The sequence below is a fragment of the Chiloscyllium plagiosum genome, chromosome 28 (genome assembly GCF_004010195.1).
Source record: "Chiloscyllium plagiosum isolate BGI_BamShark_2017 chromosome 28, ASM401019v2, whole genome shotgun sequence".
NCBI lineage: Eukaryota > Metazoa > Chordata > Chondrichthyes > Orectolobiformes > Hemiscylliidae > Chiloscyllium > Chiloscyllium plagiosum.
The window spans coordinates 44,893,581-44,915,269 of NC_057737.1; the positions used below are offsets into that span (position 1 = coordinate 44,893,581).

General features: G+C 42.7%; 1 protein-coding gene across 2 annotated transcripts in view; it reads right to left on the reverse strand.

Moving 5' to 3' along the window:
- Window positions 1-4,740: 4,740 nt before the first annotated feature.
- The window catches only part of LOC122564161 (linker for activation of T-cells family member 2-like), a 75,101-nt gene continuing 58,152 nt past the window's right edge, over window positions 4,741-21,689 (reverse strand). Inside the window, exons 7-13 of one of the 2 annotated variants that reach the window (XM_043718807.1) lie at window positions 16,579-16,617; window positions 15,283-15,313; window positions 14,965-15,023; window positions 10,823-10,882; window positions 10,675-10,743; window positions 7,274-7,352; window positions 4,741-5,613 (exon numbers count right to left, since the gene is read on the reverse strand). In XM_043718807.1, coding sequence (XP_043574742.1) covers window positions 7,276-7,352; window positions 10,675-10,743; window positions 10,823-10,882; window positions 14,965-15,023; window positions 15,283-15,313; window positions 16,579-16,617 — 335 coding nt within the window. In that variant the 3' untranslated portion in view covers window positions 4,741-5,613; window positions 7,274-7,275. The remainder of the gene's footprint in view (window positions 5,614-7,273; window positions 7,353-10,674; window positions 10,744-10,822; window positions 10,883-14,964; window positions 15,024-15,282; window positions 15,314-16,578; window positions 16,618-21,689) is intronic. The other variant, XM_043718808.1, reaches the window with a different exon arrangement.

Sequence of the window (21,689 nt, forward strand, 5' to 3'; positions counted from 1 at the left end):
CGCTCCACCCTCTCCTCTGGCCTATCACCTTCACCCACACCTACATCTACTTATTGCATTCCCAGCCACCTTCCCCCCAGCCCCAACCCCTCTCCTATTTATCTCTCATTCCTTAGGGCCACTGTCTCATTCCTGATGAAAAGCTTATGCTCGAAACGACGATTCTGCTGCTCCTTGGATACTGCCTGATCGCCTGTGCTTTTACAACACCATACTCTTGATTCTGACTCCAGCTTCTGCAGTCCTCACTTTCTCCCTGTTACCAACTGAGCCAAGTTTACACAAGGTGACAGGCAGGTTAAATATAGAATAATCCCTACCTTTTATCTTAGCCTGCTTGGCACACCCTCCTCATTCCTGAAGAAGGGCTCATGCCCGAAACGTCGATTCTCCTCCTCCTTGGATGCTGCCTGACCTGCTGTGCTTTTCCAGCAACACATTTTCAGCTCTGATCTCCAGCATCTGCAGTCCTCACTTTCTCCTAGAAAATATTAAAACCTGTTTGGAACTTATGCTGGCTGTCTTTGGCAGTCAGAAGATCTTCATCTGCAGCCTCTGTTTTGCCTCCTATTACAGTTTCTCCAGGTCACACAAATACCCTTGGGTCTAACTTGAAGTAATACTCATGAGGCCAAGGCTTCTGTCGAGGAGCAGATTGTTTTTGGGTCTCGATATAAGCGAGTCATGGTGGCTATGATTGTAAAGTGAATGTCCGAACATGCAGGGGCATGTGGTATTGAAACATTTACAACTTTCCTCTCGTTTCTTTTATTATCAAACCTGAAAAAGTACAACACTGTGAAACACTGAACCATCAAATTATTTGCTAATTGTTTACCTCTTAATTGTTTTCTGCCTGAGGTCCCATAGCGACCTATACTGTTTCTTGGTCAATGAGCAAGCAGACATTAATTATATGCTGAAATCAGCTGCAAGAGCCAGAGGTGAGAGAAATCAGCACTGCACTGGGACTGTAAATCTAACATCGCTTTCCTGTTATCCAGAATGAAAAATCCATGTGGGCTAAGTCCCAAACCTACATCCTAACATTCTAGGTACAGTAGATTGGAAGTTTGAGGTTTGTATTATCCTTAATGTAGATACCAGTTTTATGTAAGTATTGTTTATATCTAGCAATGTCATTGAGAGGCTGACTTGTTTTGCAGCATCACAGCTTCAAACCAATCCATGATGTGTGCTATGTTCCATGTCAATCAGCACTCATATCTCATAATACACATGTTGGTTTCATCTTACATTGGCATTTTTGTGTGAATGGTCCTGATGCATGTCAGACAAAAAACTTTGACAAAATTTGTCTTTGTTCAACAATATGCCAATCATATTTAGAACCACAATTCAGCTCGGTCTACTAACCAAAAGAGTTCAGTGGTTAGCACTGGTGTCTCAGCGCCAGGAACCCGCACTCGATTCCAGCCTTGAGCAACTGTGTGGAGTTTGCACATTCTCCGTGTCTGCATGGGTTGCCTCTGGATGCTCTGGTTTCCTCCCACAATCCAAAGATATGCAGGTAAGGGTGAATTGGCCATGCTTAATTGCCCATAGTGTTCAGGGATGTTTAGGTTAGGTCATTAATTGGGAAATATAGAGTAGGGGAGTGGGTCTGGGTGGGATACTTCAGACGGTCGGTGGGGACTTGTTGGACCAAATGACCTGTTTTCACGCTGTAGGGTTTCTATGATTTCTCTGAAAAGGTTTTCATTCTAATAAATTGTAGGGTGTCGAATGGAAGCCAGAGTTACAAACAAATTCAATTCAGTCCTATCCAACCCTGGTTCTACATCATCAATCAATGACCAGAAAATCTCCACAATACAATTCGACTTCGATCACCATGTTTGTACAATGCACATCAGTAGCAAAATAGCGATGGCATTTTTAGTTTTTGTTTGCTTAAAGTACAAAGTTATCAAAATGCAACTAAAGAGATTTCTCCCACCCATCTCACCAATACCATAACTCAAGTAATAAAATAGCATGACTATGAAAATACATAATTACTGTATTTTTGACAAAGATCGAACAATACAATGCAGAACAGGCCCATTGGCCCTCTATCTTGTACCAACCTGTGAATCTAAGGTCATTCCCCTACATTATCCCATCATCATCCATGTGCTTATCCAAGGATTGTTTCAATCTCCCTAATGTGGCTGCGTTAACTACATTGGCAGGCAGGACATTCCACGCCCTTACCACTCTCTGAGTAAAGAACCTGCCCCTGACATGTGTCTTAAATCTATCACCCCTCAATTTATAGTTACCCCCCCTCGTACAAGCTGACGTCATCATCCTAGGAAAAAGACTTTCACCGTCTACCCTATCTTATCCTCTGACCATTTTGTATGTCTCCATCAAATCCCCTCTTAGCCGCCTTCTTTCCAATGAGAACAGACCCAAGTCTCTCAGCCTTTCCTTATAAGAGCTTCCCTCCAGACCAGGCAACATCCTGGTAAAAAAAGATGTACCTTAAAGGTAATAGTATCTCCAAACATGCAGCAAGGTAGTCCATTGAGCCTGCAACAAACAATACTTTGGCAACACAGCATGCAGTTCACTGAGCTGTCCTGATAGACTTCACTAATTATGTAATTTCCATTGTTGGTTTTTGAAAGCCATCACAATGAAGGAACAGTGGTCTGAAAGCTAGTGCTTCTAAGTAAACCTGTTGGACTATAACCTGACATGGTGTGATTTTTAACTTTGAACACAAAAAGAATTAGTAATTAATGCTGACTTGGTTAAAATGATTGAAGCATTTCTACATTGATATAGCACATTTACGTCTTTCAATAAGTTGTGGTAAAATTTCCCAGCGTTTTAAAGCAAAATCGAGATGCCACACCACATAAGACACTTAAGTTTCTTTTTGAAAACTGAATTAAAGGTGGAATTTCAACCTGTAACTCCAGAAAGTTATCTGAGTACAAAGGGATCTTGATCAGATGGGCCAATGGGCTGAGGAGTGTCAGATGGATTTTAATTTAGATAAATGTGCATTTTGGAAAGGCATATCAGGGCAGGACTTCTACACTTAATGGTAGGGCCCTTAGGAGGATTGTTGAACAAAGAGACCTTAGAGTGCAGGTTCATAGTTCCTTTAAAGTGAAGTTTCAGGTAGATAGGATAGTGAAGGCGACAATTAGTATGCTTTCCTTTATTGGTCAGAGCACTGAGTACAGGAGGTGGGAGGTCATGTTGCGGCTATACATTGGCTAGGCCATTATTGGAACACTCTATGCAACTAGTGTCCCTGCTACAGGAAGGATGTTGTGAAATGGTTCAGAATAGATAAGGATGTTGCCAGAGTTGGAGGGTTTGAGCAATAGTGACAGGCTCAACAGACTGGGGCTAATTTCCCTTGAGCATTGAAGGCTGAGGGGTGACCATATAGAGGTTTATAAAGTCATGAGGGGTATGGATAGGGCAAATAGACAAGGTTTTCTCCGCTGGGTTGCAGAAGTCCAAAACTAGGGTGGCATTGGTTTAATGTGAGAGGAGAAAGATTTAAAAGGGTCCTGAGGGGCAACTTTTCCACACAGGAATGAGCTACCAAAGAAAAGGTGGAGGCTGGTACAATTATAACATTTAAAAGGCATATGGATGAGTATATGAATAGGAAGGGTTTGGGGGAATAATGGCCGAATGCTGGCAAATGGGACCAGATCAGGTTAGCATGGACAAGCTGGACCAAAGAGTTTCTGTGCTGTATATCTCCAAGATTCTATTTACCCAGGTCTCTGGACTTAATGATAGTACCACTATGGCCACAATCTCAAGGCAACTGTCCAAACACTTCTGAAATTTTAAAAGAAATTGTTAAAGGAATAAAAAGAGCGAGTCCCACAGATGAGGATGATCCCAGGTGAAGGCCATGTCAACGAGACTGGAGGAATTCAGATGGAGAGGTCGGTCATGAAAAGATTTGAAACAAAGAACGAGAATTTTAAAGTCAAGATTTTGCTTGACTGGGATCCATGTAAGTCAGCAGACATGGGTGATAAGTGAAATGAGACTTGATGTAAGCTGGGACAGAGCCTTAGATGACCTTTTTGTTTACGAAGGTAGTGTAGGAGAGCAGCCAGGAACATTTCACTTTTGTCAAGTCTAGCCATAACAAAGCAATGAATGAGAGTTTCAGCAGCTGACGAGCAGTAGGTACAACTGGATGATCTTAGAGGTGAAAATAGTGATGATACAAACACCAGTTGGAAGCTCATCTTGGGGTTAAGTATGATGGCAGACACTGTATTTGTATACTTCTGATCTGTGTTGGTCTATTATTAGGTAATGAATGAGGGTAAGGGTTGGCACTACCACTATTCAGCAGCCTCACACTGCCATGCCATGTACACCCATCAGCACCTATCACTCTCAAGGTCAGGTCATTGTGCTAGATGGTGGTTTCGTGCTTGACTATGGTTCTCAATCAGCTCATGGTTTTCAGCCTCACCAGAAATTTCTCTGTTTCAATCCTTGGCAACACTACACTACATAAAGTCAAACTACCCATTTATTGTACAATTTGAAAAGTGAAAACCCTGCAGTAGCTTTTTGTGGAAAAAGAAAGCAATCGTCAGTCCACTGCATGTACCAAAAGATGTATGAAATGGATCTGATCTGGATCATCTTTCTTAATGACTGGCTGTCTGCTTAAGTAATGAGCCCTACATTAAGTGCATCTGCAAGATGGTTAGTTCACTCATAATCTGCCCCACTGGCACAGCATCAGACCATCCTGACAGGAAATGTTTTTAATCATTTAATATACAAGATGGAAAATGTTGAACAACATTCAGTACACGTATGAACAAAACAGCTTAATATAAATTGGTGCAGAAATTTCCTCTGATCCATAGAATAGCTTCCAAACTCTTTAGAACTGCATGACCCTGAATACTGGATGAAATTCTGTGCTATTCAGTCAGCATCACTGATACAGAAGGGCTAAATACAAGGCACAGTTTTAAAAAATACCGGCAGAGCTCTGATGCTCTTCAATAACTTTCGTTTAATTTGTAGAGTCTGGGACACTAAACTATTCACCTTCAATCTAAGGCAATTTAAATTCAATAAACAGATACAATAATTTAATTTTAAAAATGATTGTGCAAGTAATGAAATGCTATTTCTCATTCTCAGAGTTTGCGAATTGAGTTGTGAATTTTAAAAAGATAGTCCTGAATGGTTGCCATAGTAGAAACACAATGGTATCACTTAAATAATTCCAAAGCAGGCACAGGACTATGTTCAATATGGAACATAGTTATTAAAATCTTCCAATTGAGATGAAAATGTTGTTGAAACACTAGAATTAACATGTTTCAGCGGGAAAGTGCACCATTAGAATGTGATTCTTGTGCAGAAATAAATTAATAGATACTGTTGCTAAATGTCCGTGGATGCTGTAAATATTCTTAGCAGAACTAAGAAACACAAAAAAAGCTTGCATTGGGAGAAAGGAAGGAATTCCCCAGAGGTTTGTAGACTGTCTCCTTCTTTGACAGTCCATTTGTGTTCAGCGAAGAGTAGTTAACTTCACCGACTGCGGAAAGCTTAATCGTAAAGATCTTTTCCCCAGATTTCTGTATGCTAAAGGAAATAATATGGACAAATGTTTAGTATAAATATCCATTCAATTATAAAGCTAGAAGTCTTATTCTATCATCCTAATCATTTTTAAACATTATGGCACTCATATGAACAGTACAAAACACTGTACGGTCTCTTCAGAACCTTAGCCTTTGCCCAGCTCTAACTTTATCTGGCTGTAACCTTTTTGTAAATTGTCCTTTTTGCTCCAGTAGTGAGTCACTGCCTCCAGCTCCCTAAGCATCAGGCTACAGAACTCTTCTCTCATCTTTCTGTTCCCCATCTTCTTTAAGCTCAGACATAGTATGACCTGAGATTAGCTTCTCACTTTTGCCTTTGAGATGTCTTGGCAAGTTATTTGGTTAAAAGTGCTATATAAACACACATTTGTTGCAATGTAACACAAGAAATAACCTTTCACGACTTTGGAAGCATCAAATCAGCACCTGAAAAATGGATAGGTTTCAGATTTCTGCTTCTGTAAAATACATTTGCTGTATTTTTCTGCTTGGAATTGCAGATTCATTCACCTTTTGTTGTTACTGTCTTCACTATGACATGATCCCTCCTTTGTTTCCCAGAGACAGCTAAGCATCAAAAGTTCTGATCTTGCATGGAACTTAAAAGCACAGAAACAGACAACTCAGCCCTACTGGTCTGTGCTGATATTTCTGCTTCACAAAAGCCTCCTCCCACTGCTTTTCATCAGCATATCGTTCTATTCTCTATTCCTTCTTCTGATACGTACCTATTTAGCTTCCCTTTAAGTGCATCTGTGTTCTTGGCTTCAATTTTTCCATCTGCTTCTGAATTCCACTTTCTAACCACTATCTAGGTAAAAGAAATTCTGCTAAATTTCCCACTCTATATAACTGTTGACCCTCGTACATTGAACAGATGTTCCCTTGTGTGAGAAATTTGCAAACAAGTTGTCATAGATATAGAGTGACAGGAGATAGGCTCAAAACTCAGATTAGGAGAAACTACTTCTCCCAATCTGTATAACTCACTGTCCCAGAGTGCAGTGGGGGACAGAATCAATCAACAAGCTGAATAACTCACTGTCCCAGAGTGCATTGGGGGACAGAATCAATCAACAAATTCAAGAAAGAAATAGGTATGTTTCTGATGAAAAGTGGGATAAAGGGCTATGGGGAGAAAGTAGGAAATTGGAGCTGAGACCAGGAAAAGAGCAGCCATGATCATGTTAAATGATGGAGTGGCTCAGGGAGCTGAATTGCCTACTCCTGCTCCTAATTCCTTGTTCCTATATTCATGGGCCCAGGTTTGGTCTCTGACGAATAAAAGGTTACGTAGTTTGCATATTAGATGCTTCCTTATATTTCAGCACGCATTCATCAGAAGGCAATCAAATGTCTCTTGAAATACAACTATTGCAACATTATGTTGTACTCTGTACGCAGTGGTCAGTGTTTGTTGCCCAAGGCACTTTCAGACCATGGATAATACATTGATTTCCAGGAAGCTAATTCTACAAAGGCAGGAGTTGGTGGGAGGAGTTCCATCATATTCATGTTCCATATGAATGTTCTTGCTGTTTCATTTTCAACATTCTTACTACATCTCTACTTGTTAGATTTAGCGTAGCAAAATAGGCTGAGCCAGTCCGTTTGGTCCGAAATCTGAGTGATTGTCTTACCTTTACAAAGATGGGCAAGGAACGGTGTTGATATAATCTGGTTCTTCATCTTCCTCAGAGTTATTCATATATGTCTTTTCTGAAGATTAAAAATAAGAAGTACAATAATAGTGAGTTTGTATTTTATACAATTTCGTATTGCAGCAATGTAGGTGCAATGATAAGATCTTGAAGATATTTAACTCAGTCTTGTGTATGCACTAGTTAACTACCCACTGACACTTAAATGTTGGCCTAGCCAGCAATGCCTGTACCCATTGAGTAAATTCTTCAAAAAAGCAACTTCTCTGAAAATTACACATTCAACAGCCAATGCTAGCACGTTTCCAACTTGCACGTTTCACCCTATTTTTTCTGAAGTTTAAATGTTCAAAGCTGATCCTCGTACTTTTCTAGGTGGGACCTTGAAGAAACAATTCCTGACCTCTGCCCCCTTCAGAAAACTAGCCACATTGTGTACATCGTTTTGATTCATTATTGTGCCAGAGGGTCTGCTTTTAACCCCATACATACGTGGCTCCCTAAATCTCTGCTCAGTGTTACAATATTTGCATTTGTCTTTCTCAGATTTAAAGGTCAACCTCATGGAAACGTGTTTGTAGAAATCCCAATCCCATTTTTTGAAAAGGTGGTCTGGCGTGAACATCAGAATTTCCCCAAAAGCTCACTGACTATAATTTCATTTTTAAGCTGTTTATGCTATTCCTTTCTGAGGAGGGAGGAGGTGCTTGATTTCACTCCCAGCTAAGACTCCCTGTAGAATTTCTACACTCAAGACATGATGCGGCTTTTCACTGGTACCACCTGCAACAGTTTTCTAGTTCTTTCCTGCTAGGCACTTCATGGTGTGATGGTCCATTAGGAATTGTAGATGGTGGGTGTACACTGTCCAAGTCTTTCGTTGACTTGGATGAAGTAGGGGGTGGGTACAAGGGCTGACAGGCTCATCCATCAGTTCCCTAAGTCTCTGTCACACGTGGAACTGGAATAGGCCGGGGTTGTAATCTTGTCCAAATTTAACATCAATGGCAAGCCAGTTTGTTCAAGTATTTCAGTTTTACTTAATTTACATGAATTACTCTGCAGCACGGTGGCTCAGTGGTTAGAACTGCTGCTTCACAGAACCAGGGACCCAGGTTCAATTCCATTCTCGGGTGATTGTGCAAAGTCCACACACACACATATTTTCCCTGTGTCTTCCTCCAGGTACTCTGGTTTTTCCTCTCACACGCAAAGAAGTGCACATTAGGTGGACTGACCATGGTAAATTAGGTAAAAACAATGACTGCAGATGCTGCAAACCAGATTCTAGATTAGAGTGGTGCTGGAAAAGTACAGCAGTTCAGGCAGCATCCAAGGAGCAGGAAAATCGCGTTTCGGGCAAAAGCCCTTCCTGATGAAGGGATGCTGCCTGAACTGCTGTGCTTTTCCAGTACCACTCTAACCCTGACCATGGTAAATTGCCCATGGTATCTGAGAATGGGCAAAGCAAGATGGGTTAGCCATGGGAAATGCAGGGTGAGTGGGTGGGACACTGTTTTGGAGGGTTGGTATGGACTGAATGGCCTGCTTCTACATGTAGGAGCAGAATTAGGCCATTTCAGCCCATTAAGTCTATTCTGCCAATTAATCATAGCTGATGTTTCTTAGCCACATTCTGAAACAGTCCATGTTGCATTTGAACGAGATCTGGACAATACCCAGGCTTGGGCTAAGTGGCAATTAACATTAATGTCACACAAATGCTAGGTTCTGACCATCACCAAGAGGCAAGATGAGAGTGGTGCTGGAAAAGCACAGCAGGTCAGGCAGCATCCAAGGAGCAGGAAAATCGACGTTTTGGGAAAAGGTCCTTCATGATGAAGGGATTTTGCCCAAAATGTCAATTTTCCTGCTTCTTGGATGCTGCCTAATCTGCTGTACCTTTCCAGCACCACTCTAATCTAGACTCTGATCTCCAGGATCTGCAGTACCACTTTTGCTGACCAATAAGAGACAACCATCCCTTGACATTCCATACTGTTCCTACCACTGAATCCCCCACAGTCAAATCCTGGGGGTTATTGTTGACCAGAAACTCAACTGAACTTGCCACATAAACACAGTGGCTACAACAGCAGGTCAGAGGCTGAAAATACTGTGTGAGTAACTCACCTCCTGACTCCCCAGTGTTTGTCCACCATTACAAGTCAAGAATGTGATGGATTACTTCTCTCTTGCCTGGATGGGTACAGCTCCAAAAACATTCAAGAAGCATTATACTATCCACAAAGCAGCCCACTTGATTGGCACCACATCCACAAGTATCCACTCCCTCCATCACCGACGCTCAGTAGCAGCAATGTGTACTATTTATAACATGTGCTGCAGAAATGTGTCAATGATCCTCAGACATCACCTTCCAAACTCACAACCACTTCCATTCAGAAGGACAAGAGCAGCAGATATATGGGAACACCACCACTTTCAAGTCCCCCTCCCAAGCCACTCACTATTCTGACTTGGAAATATATCACCATTCCTTCGCTTTCACTGGGTCAAAATCCCGGAGTTCCTTCCCTAGTGGTATTGTGGGTCAACCCACAGCAGATGGACTGCAGCGGTTCAAGAAGGCAGCTCACCATCACCTTCTCAATGGCAACTAGGGATGGACAATAAGTGCTGCCCACATCCCACAAATGGATTTTTAAAACATTCTCTTGCCTTCTCCCTTAACCCTCTTACTAATCAAGAACCTATCTGCAGAGGATCCTCAATTCTCTGAAAGACACGGGCGAGGAGAATTTTGTGTGGTTAATTGAATGCTGGACAATCGATGCCGGATAACACTGTTAGGCATGCATCAGGAATTTGGGATCTTGTTCAGATAATCTGAAATTCCCTTAATCGAATGCTAGATAATCGAGGTTCCTCTGTATCTATCTCTTCTTAAATACAGTCAATCACTTGGCCTCCATAGCCTTTGTGGCAATGAGGCTTTTGCCTGAAGCGTCGATTTTCCTGCTCCTCAGATGCTGCCTGACCTGCTGTGCTTTTCCAGCACCACTCTAACCTTGACTCCTACATATCATGGTCTACCCGGGTTCTCACTGTCAAACAACCATCTTTACTTCCAGCTCTCCTGTGACACTCTCCTGTGACATTGCCCAGCTCAATCTCACAAATGTGCTGATAGAGCAGGAGTGAGGTCAGAGAGAGTCTTTCACTCAGTTCTCTTCCCTGACCGAAGCTTTTGAAGTTCCTTTCGTGAGACTCTGCGTGAAACTTGTTTTGCTAACTTACAGAATTTGAGCTGTACGTTGACTCTCGGCTTCACTTGCTATCACTGGCTGATCTTATTCTTAATATAAATCTTAACATTTCTGAGTTATTTTATTTGTTCACCAGATTGATGACCTTACCTTCTGGTTCTTGCTGAAGCTTCCATTTCACAGCGTATTCACAGTTCTCATAACTTGCCCCTGACTCCACTGCAATCAGACAAAACACTGTGAGCAGCAACATTCCAAACTGTTCCTAACATTGACAATGTCCAGAAGCTGCACCTACCTGATGTATGACTCTCGGTTTTCCTGATCTCCACATTTTCATATGAAGTCGAGTCATCATCTTCAGGCAAAAATAAAATAAAGTCACGTCACATCACAGGAAACCACAAAAAACTTTAGTCATTCAGTTTCACAACTGCATTGGATTTCAGCACCAAGATCAGAAACAAGGTCATATTGACAAGGGTAGGACAGAGAAGCACCAATGCTGTTTGAGTCACTGGGGTCTGAAATCCAAACTTGAACCTTAGCCCCATCTTACAATCTTCACTGGCTGCACCGCATTGAGCGTGAGATATCCTGTCTGGGGGAAGGTGTCCCTCAGCAGTATTCTGCAGTGTGCATTTGCCAAATGGAGGATACGGGAGAAAAGCAGGGGAATGAAAGTAACTGGGGAGATGGGTCAAAGGGCCAGCACAGGAAGGTGGGCTGAGCAGTCTCACTCCATGATTCTAAGAAGTTGGGAAGTCTAAGTCCAAGGGTTATATGACATAGTACTTTTAATATCTAGGTAAAAACAATGACTGCAGATGCTGGAAACCAGATTCTGGATCAGTGGTGCTGGAAGAGCACAGCAATTCAGGCAGCATCCGAGGACAGGCAAAATCGACGTTTCGGGCAAAAGCCTTAAACCAATAACATTATGAATCGTTTAAAGGTCTGCATTCATTTAATTCTATCTGAAAGAATTACTCTTATCAAAAGTAGTATGTTCAGGTGAAATGATTGTTAATCTAACATAGAACTCAGTTCCTTGTTCAGAGAGGTCCTTGTGCCCAACAGGGCTGTCAACTTCGCAATACTGCTCTGTGTTCTCAGAGCTCCATCTAATGACCAGACACAGTATTGATCAGAACAAGTTGACATTCACCTTACCAAACTGGTAGAGGAATTGCAGTCAAGTTATGAAAACACATTATTTTTCAAATCAGTACTTTTAATGGGAATTATCTATTTTAGGCATCTATAGGAAAATGAGAATGTTTAAAAATGTTTCAAACATAAATCACGTCCAACTCACTGAATGAGTGAGCTTGCAGCATTATGGGGATGTAGGAAGGAATTACAATGGCACTGATTGGACTAATCTAGAGATGCCTAGTCTGGATTGCATGGGCCAAATGGGCTTTGCTGGGCACAGGGTTCCACCATTCAAATGCACTAGAATTGGCATCTCCAACCGGACATATTCCAGGAGGTTTCAACACATGGTCCAAAGCCAAAGTCAATCAGCAGCAGGACTCCTCCAATTGCCAGCTCCTTCTAGCCCAGACACATACAGACTCAAGCATCCACGACTTGCACAGAATTGGGATCAAACTTTCGGAGTTGGATCAGAAGTATTTACTGTGTTGCCTTGACCCCATCAGGCTGGAGGAGTCCAAATGCTCGGCCAAATCCAATCCAATTCAAACTAACCAGCTACAAATTCCAACAGAATATAACTAGATAGCAACATTTACCCAACAGCGATGACACAGAGCTCACAATTGGCATCCCACACCCACCCAACTGTGACATTCTCCCTCCAGGAGCAGGAAGAGTCTCTGGTTAGTACAGATTCCAAAGAAAAAGCCGCATTGGAGGGAGACAGGAGTGCTTGTGAGAGAGGGAGAGATAGGTGATCTCCTTACCAATCCTAAGAGGGGGTTCCCAGCAATCGATATTCTCACTTCCCACCCGCTTGGGCTGAATGGCCGCTTTCTGTGCCAAAATGCCTCTCCGACCCACCGATCTTATAGAAGCTGCTAACTACCTGACAGGAGGATTTTTGTCACCTACCTCCCCCTCCTTTTACTGATCAGCAGAACGCACTGGAGAAAAACCAACTGTCCAAGTTTGATAACGGGCATTGCACATTTTATAAAAGTTAGGTTATTTCAACAGTGAGGTTCTCTACTGTGCATGTAATCCTAGTGTGTTTATGCATGTTCCACGAATTACTTCTGTAAATAAAATAATTTAAATCTCCAGAATAAAAATATTAAAATCACAAAAATCAGATCAGGCAAATTACTGCAGACAACTAAACAGATATAGAGAAACAAGATAATTTGGAACCATCTAGAAAACTTTACCTTCTTTGTTTCTAAAGTAAGTTCAACATCCCCATCTTCCAGACTCCGATAATCTACTCTCAAGTGTCAGTGTTAGCTCAGTGGGGGTCACTCTTAGCTCCGAAGTTCAAACCCTAATCCAGAGATGTGAGCTTGGCATCAAGGCTGATGCTTCACCTCAGTACTGAGAGAGGACTTTGCAGCCCTGAGATGCTGTCTTTCACATGAGCTATCAACCGAAGGTTCTGAGCAGTATTTACAAAACAGCACTCCTGACTAACACTTCTCACTCTACTAGGATTTACAAAAACAGGTTTTGTGTGCTGCCTCTCTGTGGGACACCCGGCTGTCTGTCTGGGAGACCCCTGGCTGTCTGTCTCTCTGGAGGACCCCTGGCTGCCTGTCCCTCTGGGGGAGCCCGGCTGTCTGCCTGTGGGAGCCCGGCTGTCTATCTGTCTGGGGGACCCCTGGCTGTCTGTCTCTCTGGGGGAGCCTGGCTGTCTGTCTGTCTGGGGAGCCCGTTTGTCTGTCTGTGGGACCCTGGCTGTCTGTCTGTCTGTGGGACCCTAGCTGTCTGTCTGTCTGGGGGACCCCTGGCTGTCTGTCTGTCTGGGGGAGCCCAGCTGTCTGTCTGTCTGTAGGACCCCGGCTGTCTGTCTGGGAGAGCCCGTCTGTCTGTCTGGGGGAGCCTGGTTGTCTGTCTGTCTGGGGGAGCACGGCTGCCCGTCTGTGGGAGCCCGACTGTCTGTCTGTCTGTAGGACCCCAGCTGTCTGTTTGTGGGACTGCTGCTGTCTGTCTGTGGGAGCCCGGCTGTCTGTCAGTCTGGGGGAGCCCGGCTGCTATTTGCCAAAAGATTGATTGGCCTTTGTTGGCTGAATGCTGGTGGAATGTCCCCAGGACTCATTGCTGATCTGTAACTACAAGTTATTTGTCTTGATGGGTTTTCAGGGGAAATGGAACTGCATCATATCAGTCTGGAATGGGCATTTTGCCAGCTTGAACATATTACCTCCCTTTCTACCATTTGTACTTCTTTCAAACTAGAGGGCATATGTTTAGGGTGAGAAGGGAAAGACTTAAAATGGATCTAAGAGGCAACTGTTTCACGCAGAGGGTGGTGCGCATATGGAATGAGCTGCCAGAGGAAGTGGCATTGGTTGTGATCTTTCAAATGTCACTGGAGTCAGGGAACGTCCCAGATGATTGGAAAATCGCTATTGTAACCCCCTTGTTCAAGAAAGGATCACGACAAAAGATGGAAAATTGGAGGCCAATTAGCCTAACCTCGGTTGTTGGTAAAATTCTGAATCCATCGTTAAGGATGAGATTTCTAAATCTTGGAAGTGCAGGATTTAGTACGGGGAGGTCATGCCTGACAAACCTATTAGAATTCTTTGAAGAAGTAACAAGTAGGTTAGACCAGGGAAATCCAATGGATCTTATCTATTTAAACTTCCAAAAGGCCTTTGATAAGGTGCCTCAAAGGAGGCTGCTGAGTAAGGTGAGGGCCCACGGTGTTTGAGGTGAGCTACTAACATGGATTGAGGATTGGCTGTCTGACAGCAGGTAGAGAGTTGGGATGAAAGGTTCTTTTTCAGAATGGCAGCGGGTGACAAGCGGTATCCCGCAGGGTTCAGTGTTGGGGCCGAAGCAATCATTTTATATATTAATGATCTGGATGAAGGGACTGGGGGCATTCTGGTGAAGTTTGCCAATGATACGAAGTTAGGTGGACAGCCAGGTAGTATCGAGGAGGTGGGGAGGCTGCCGAAAGATTTAGACAGTTTAGGAGCGTGGTGGTGCGAATAAAAAATAAGCTGTCAGAGGAAGTGGTAGAGATAAGCACAATTACAATGTTTAAAATACATTTGGACAGGTACATGGATAGGAACATTTTGGAGGGATGTGGGCCAAACACAGGCAAATGGGACTAGTTCAGTTTAGGAAAATGTGGTCGGTATTAACGAGTTGGACTGAAGGGCCTGTTTGTGTGCTGTATGACTCTGACCTCAATTACAACTATGCTGTCAAAATAATACACCTAACACACAGTTAGGTTGGAGTTAATATCGGGCTGGAACTTACCATGAGGAGGTTTCAGATACTCTGCATGGAAGCAATAATATTCTGCAGCTAAAGGATTTCTGCCAAAAAATAATAAAAGGCAGGAATTAGACTCAAAGCATTCCAAAACAAATAAAGTACAATTGTTAACAAGTGGAATTAAATCCAAAACACAGCTTAAACTGAACAAGTGCTGTCTTGGTAACTGGGATTCCAGTGCAAATCAAGCCAGTGCTGATTCTGTACCCAATCCGATTCTCAGTCTCCGTTGCTATACCTCAGAAGAAATTTAGACTTCAGTTTTTAGACCATCAGATAGAATTGCAAACAGTGACTTACATGTAATTCTGGTCATCTTCATATTTGTTTGCTGGAAGAGAATAGAACTTGTTTGATTATTGAGATAGTTTGCACAGATGGCATCCTGGAGATCATACAGTTGAAATCTTTCTTTCTCCTCACAGATGGCATCCTGCCAACCAGCACTCCATCAGGATCCTCCAAAACTATACTGGAACCATCTATAGTTCCTATAAAACCTGCAACTCAACAAAACGGCCTAGGGCAAATGTACTGCATGGCAGCAATCTGCCAAGGATTCAGAAAACAAACACACAAATACATTTGCACCTCATCAGCCACTCACAACACTGACATGGAAATGCATTGCCTGCAGACCTTCAGTATCACTGGATCAAAATCCACAACTTCCTCCCTGACAGTACAGTGGATCTCCCTGACTACCCCAAGGAGTGCAGCAGTTTAGGAAGGCAACTCAGCACCAAGTCCTCAAAGACAATCAGTAATGAGTCACAAGATTTGGCCTAGCTAGCAATCCCCACATTCCATGAAACATGACAAGAAAACGTGGTAATATCTTTGGATTAGGAATCCAGTGGTTCAAACTAATGCTTTGGAGACATAGTTTCAAATCTCACCAGGGCAATTGGCCATAATCAAAGCAATAAAATCTAGAATTAGAAGGTCATTTCAATGATGTGACCACGAAACTACCATCAATTATTGGAAAACCCATCTGGTTCACTAATGTCCTTTAGAGAGGGAAATCCACTGACTATATGTAACTCTAGACCAACAGCAATGTGGTCATCTCTTGCAAGCCACTCAGTTCAGGGACTATTAGGGAAAATTATCTCTTAATGTAATTCTTCAAAATCAAAGATGGTTGGACGAGGAATCAGTCACACAAGCAGAATGTTGTGCACAGTCAACCTGACAGTAAACTTCCTGGTTGAAATAACTTTATGTAAGAAAGATTTTCTTTCTGTGTTTCCTTGTCCTACTCTCAATCTATAATTTAAAGAAATACCCTTTACAGTACCATTTACTAAAGTGCATTTCTCTATAACTTCTTAGATGCAGCTTTTCTAATAGTTCCTATGGTGTACTCTGACCAGAAATGGACACAGTTCTCAAGGTTGAATTGCCTGGTGTTCAGCTGGACCTAGCCAGAGCTTTGAACGGTTTAGTGATGAACTCCTCTAAATCTTCTTTGAATTTGGAACCAAAAGTGATACAATCAACATTCAGAGTTAAAGCTATGATTCACAATGGTTACCAATTACTTTCTCTCACCTGCCCTTGGCTACAACATTCCAGAAATCATTTACTTACTGATAGCTAGGTTGCCGTAGTTGGGTGGGCTGCCTGATGCTGTGAGGAAAGAGAGTGGAGTTTAATATTGGCACAGCAAGGGTTAAAACAGTAAAGCTGTGCTACTTGTGCGTATGTGCTCCCAGAAAATGTCACAATTGGCACATGCACAGAGCACACTTTTACTTCATGGAAGACATTTTTGATTCTTTTGTTTCTTTAAAACTACAGATAAGCAGAGATTAGTTCCAAAGCCAGTGAAAAGTGTTGTATAGATAAGTAAATTCGAGAAGGATGGGCACTCAAATGGCAGGACCTTATATCTTCTGTTACCCCAGCCTCAATTTGAGGTAATCCCTTTCCTAAAGGATTGCTGCACTCTAGTTCCCTGGGTAATGATATCCTCCCCCCAACTATTTGTTGATTTTCCCGGCTTTCACAACCAACCGTCAGTATCAAACACCAGTGGGGGATTTTATTACGTAGAACATCAACATAATACTCACCTCAACAAAATCACCAATTAGGAGTGACCACTCTGAACATATCTTAAAAGGAGATATATAAAAGATATGAAGTCTCATGAAGGCCCATGAAGTCATAGAGCTGTCCAGCACAGAAACAGATTCTTCATTCCAACTTGTCCAACCAGATATCCTAAATTAATCTAGTCCCATTTGCCACTATTTGGGCCATATCCCTCTAAACTGTTCATATTCATAGACCCATCCAATGCCTTTTAAATGTTGTAATTGTACCAGCCTCTGCTATTTCCTCTCGCAGTTCATTCCATATACACACTACCCACTGTGTGGGAGGATTGCCCCTTAGGTCCCTTTTAAATCATTACCCTCTCACCTGAATCCCTCTAGTTTTGGACTCCTAAACCCCAGGGAAAAGACCTTGTCTATTTACCCTATCCATACTGCTCATGATTTTATAAACCTTTATAAGGTCCCCCTCAGCCTCCGACACTCCAGAGAAAACAGCCCCAGCCTATTCAGCCTCCCCCTGTAGCTCAAATCCTTCAATCCTGGCAACATCTTTGTAAATCTTTTCTGAACCCTTTCAAGTTTCACAACATCCTTACTATAGTGGGGAGACCAGAACTGAATGCAGTATTTCAAAAGTGGCCTAACCAATGTCCTGTACAGCCACAACACGATCTCCCAACTCCTACACTGACCAATAAAGGAAAGCGTACCAAACGCCTTCTTCACTATCCTGTCTGCCTGAGACTCCATTTTCAAGGAACTATGGATCTGCACTTCAAGGTCTCTTTGTGGAGCAACACTCCCCAGGACCTTACCATTAAGTTTATAATGGGCCAGCACAGTGGCTCAGTAGTTATCACTGCTAGCCTCCCAGCGCCAGGGACGTGGGTTCGATTCAAACCTCAGGCCGTCTGTGTGGAGTTTGCACATTCTCCCTGTGTCTGTGGGTTTCCTCCGGCTGTTCCAGTTTCCTCTCATAATCCAAAGATGTGCAGGTTAGGTAGGTTTGCCATGCTAAATTGCCCATAGTGTTCAGGGATGTGTAGGTGAGGGGCATGAGTCAGGGGTAAAATGTAGAGTAGCCAGGGTAGGCAAATGGGTCTGGGTGGGTTGCTCTTCGGAGGATCAGTATGGACTTGTTGGGGCAAAGGGCCTGTTTCCACACTGTAGGGATTCTATTCTATGACTTCTATAAGTCCTGCCCTGATTTGCCTTTCCAAAACACAGTACCTCTCATTTATCTAAATTAAACTCCATCTACCACTCTTCAATCCACTGCTCATCTGATCAAGATCCCATTGTACTCTGAGCTAACCTTCTTCACTATCCACCACACCTCCAATTTCGGGGTCATCTGCCAACTTACTAACCATACTGCCTTTGCTCAGATCCAAATCATTTCTATAAATAAAGAAAAGCAGTGGAAAAAACAGCAATCCTTGTGGCACACCACTGGTCACAGACCTTTAGTCTGAAAATCAACTTTCCACTACCACCTTCTATCTTCTACCTTCTAGCCAGACTGTATCCAAATGGCTAGTTCTCTTTGTAATCTAACCTTGCTAACTATGCTAACTGTGCTACAATGAGGAACATTGCCCAACGCTTTACTGAAGTCCACATATATCACATCCACTGCTCTGCCCTCATCAATCCACTTTGTTACTTAGATTCATAGAGTCATAGTGATGCATAGCACAGAGGCAGGCCGTCCAACCCGTCCATGCAAACCAGATATCAGAAATTAATATAGTAACATTTGGCTCATATCTCCCTTAAACTTTTCAATTCATATTATCATCCAGATGCCTTTTAAATGTAACTGTACCAGCCTACACCACTTCCTCTGGCAGCTCATTCCATACACGCACCATTCTTTATGTGAGAAGGTTGCCCCTTAGGTCCTTTTTAAATCTTTCCCCCACACCTTAAACTTATACCCTCTAGATTTGGACTCCTCAATCCTGGAGAAAATACCTTGTCTATTTATCCTATCCATGCCCCTCTATAAACCTCAGCCTCCATTGCTCCAGGGAAAACAGCTCTAGCCTATTCAAACTCTCCCTATAGCTCAAATCCTCCAACCCTGGCAACATCCCTGTAAATCTTTTCTGAACCCTTTCAAGTTTCACAACATCCTTCCAATAGGAAGGAGACCAGAACTGCATGAATATTCCAACAGTAGCCTAACCAATATCACAACATGACCTCCCAACGTCTCCCTCAAAAAACCCAATCAAGTTAGTGAGACACAATTTACCATGAACAAAATCATGTTAACTATCCCTAGTCAGTCCTTGCCTTTCCAAGTACATGTAAATCCTGTTTCTCAGGATTCCCTCCATCTACGAGCCCACCACTGATTAACACCTTTCTTAAATAGTGGCACTACATCAGCCAACCTCCAGTCTTCTGGCACCTCACCAGTGGCTATCAAGCATACAAATACCTCAGCAAGGAGCCCAGCAATCACTTCCCTAGCTTCCCACAGCGTTCTAGGGTATACCTGATCAGGTCCCAGCGATTTATCCACCTTTATGTGTTTCAACATATCTGACACCTCCTCCTCTGTAATATAGACATTCTTCAAGATGTCACTATTTATTTCTCCATATTCTCTATTTTCCATATCCTCCTCCATAGTGAACACAGATGTAAAATACTCATTTAGTATCTTCCCCTCATTTCCTGCAGTTCCACACATAGGCAGCCTTGCTGATCTTTAAGGAGCCCTATTCACTTCTTAATGTAATTATAGAATTCTATTGGATTCCCCTTAACCCTATTTGTCAAAGCTGTCTCATGACCCCTTTTGGCCCTCCTGATTTTCTTAAGTATACTCATACTGACTTTATTGTCTTATGGGGATTCACTCAATCTCTGCTATCTATACCTGGCATATGCTTCCTTCTTGTTCTGGATCAAAACCTCAATTTCTCTAGTCATCTAGCATTCCCTACACCTTCCAATCTTGCCCTTCACCCTAACAGGAACATACTGTCTCTGGACTCTAGTTATCTCATTTTTGAAGGCTTCCCATTTTCCAGCCATCTCTTTACCTGCGAACATCTGCTCCCAATCAACTTTTGAAAGTTCTTGCCTAATACTGTCAAAATTGGCCTTCCTCCAATTTAAAACTTTAACTTTTAGATCTGGTCTATTTTTTCCATCACTATTTTAAAACTAATGGTCGCTGGCCCCAAAATGCTCCATCACTGACATCTCAGTTATCTGCCCTGCCTTATTTCCCAAGAGTAGGTCAAGCTTTGCACCTTCTCTAGTAGGTACATTCACGTACTGAATCAGAAAACTTTCTTGTACACACTTAACAAATTCCTCTCCATCTCAACCCTTAACACTATGGCAGTCCCAGTCTATGTTTGGAAAGTTAAAATTTCCTACAATAAACACCCTATTATTCTTACAGATAACTGAAATCTCCTTACAAATTTGTTTCTCAATTTCCTGCTAACTATTGGGGGTCTACTGTACAATATTAATAAGATGATCATCCCTTTCTTATTTCTCAGTTCCACCCAAATAACTTCCTTGGACATATTCCCAGAAATATTCTCCTGAAGTACACCACTCCCCCCCCGCTTGCTCCCCTTTCTATCCTTCCTATAGCAACTATAACCTGGAATGTTAAAATGCCAATCGTGTCCATCCTTGAGCCATGTCTCCATATCGCTATGATATCCCAGTCCCATGTTCCCAACCATGCCCTGAGTTCATCTGTCTTACCTGTTAGGCCTATGGCATTGAAGTAAATGCAGTTTGTCTGTCCTACTTTGTTCCTCTGCTTTGTTTCTGTATGAGTTGTCTGTTTGACTTGCTCCTTTTCACAACAGCACCAATCTCAGAATGCTCTCTTTTCTCATGGTCTCAGTCTCCGAGTCCCTCCCCTACCTTTTAGTAGTTTAAATTCTTCTGAGCAGCTCTAGCGAATCTCCCCACCATTACATTAGGCTCCTTCCAAGTCAGGTGAAATCTGTTCTTTTTATATCGTCATTTCTACCTCAGAAGAGATTCCAATAATCTAAAAATGTGAATCCTTCTTTCCTGCACCAGATCCTCAACCATGCATTCATCTGCTCTATCCTCCTATTCCTACCCTGACAAGCTCATGGCACCGGGAGTAATCCAAATACAGAGAAACCTCGATTATCCGAATATCAATTATCCAAAAATCGGATTATTCGAAGGAAATCTCGAGGTCCCGATGGAAACATTACATCAAAGACGTGTTTCCAATAGTCATCGCATCTTTTGTTTACAATGATTAAACAGGCAACGTCTCCAAATGACTAACCTCCCACCCTCTCTCTCTCCCTATACTTTCCTTGGAGTTCCACAGAGGGGTGTACCTGTACTCTAAACCCCCTTTCCCCAGATAATCTCTCCAACATAGTCCTGCACAGGGCACAGGTGGAAACTGTCAAAACGTTGCAGTAAAAGGTTGTGTGTGGCACTGTGGCTGTGTGTGCCATTTGGAGACTTACCCCACAAAGGCAACTGCAGCAGTTGTGTTGTTGGTGTTCAATCCAGCTGCCCCGGAGAGGGGGTGGGTGTGTACCGGGTTGGGCGGGGGGGGGGGCAGTGTTGGACAGGGGTTAGGGGCGGTGATGGGGCGGGGTC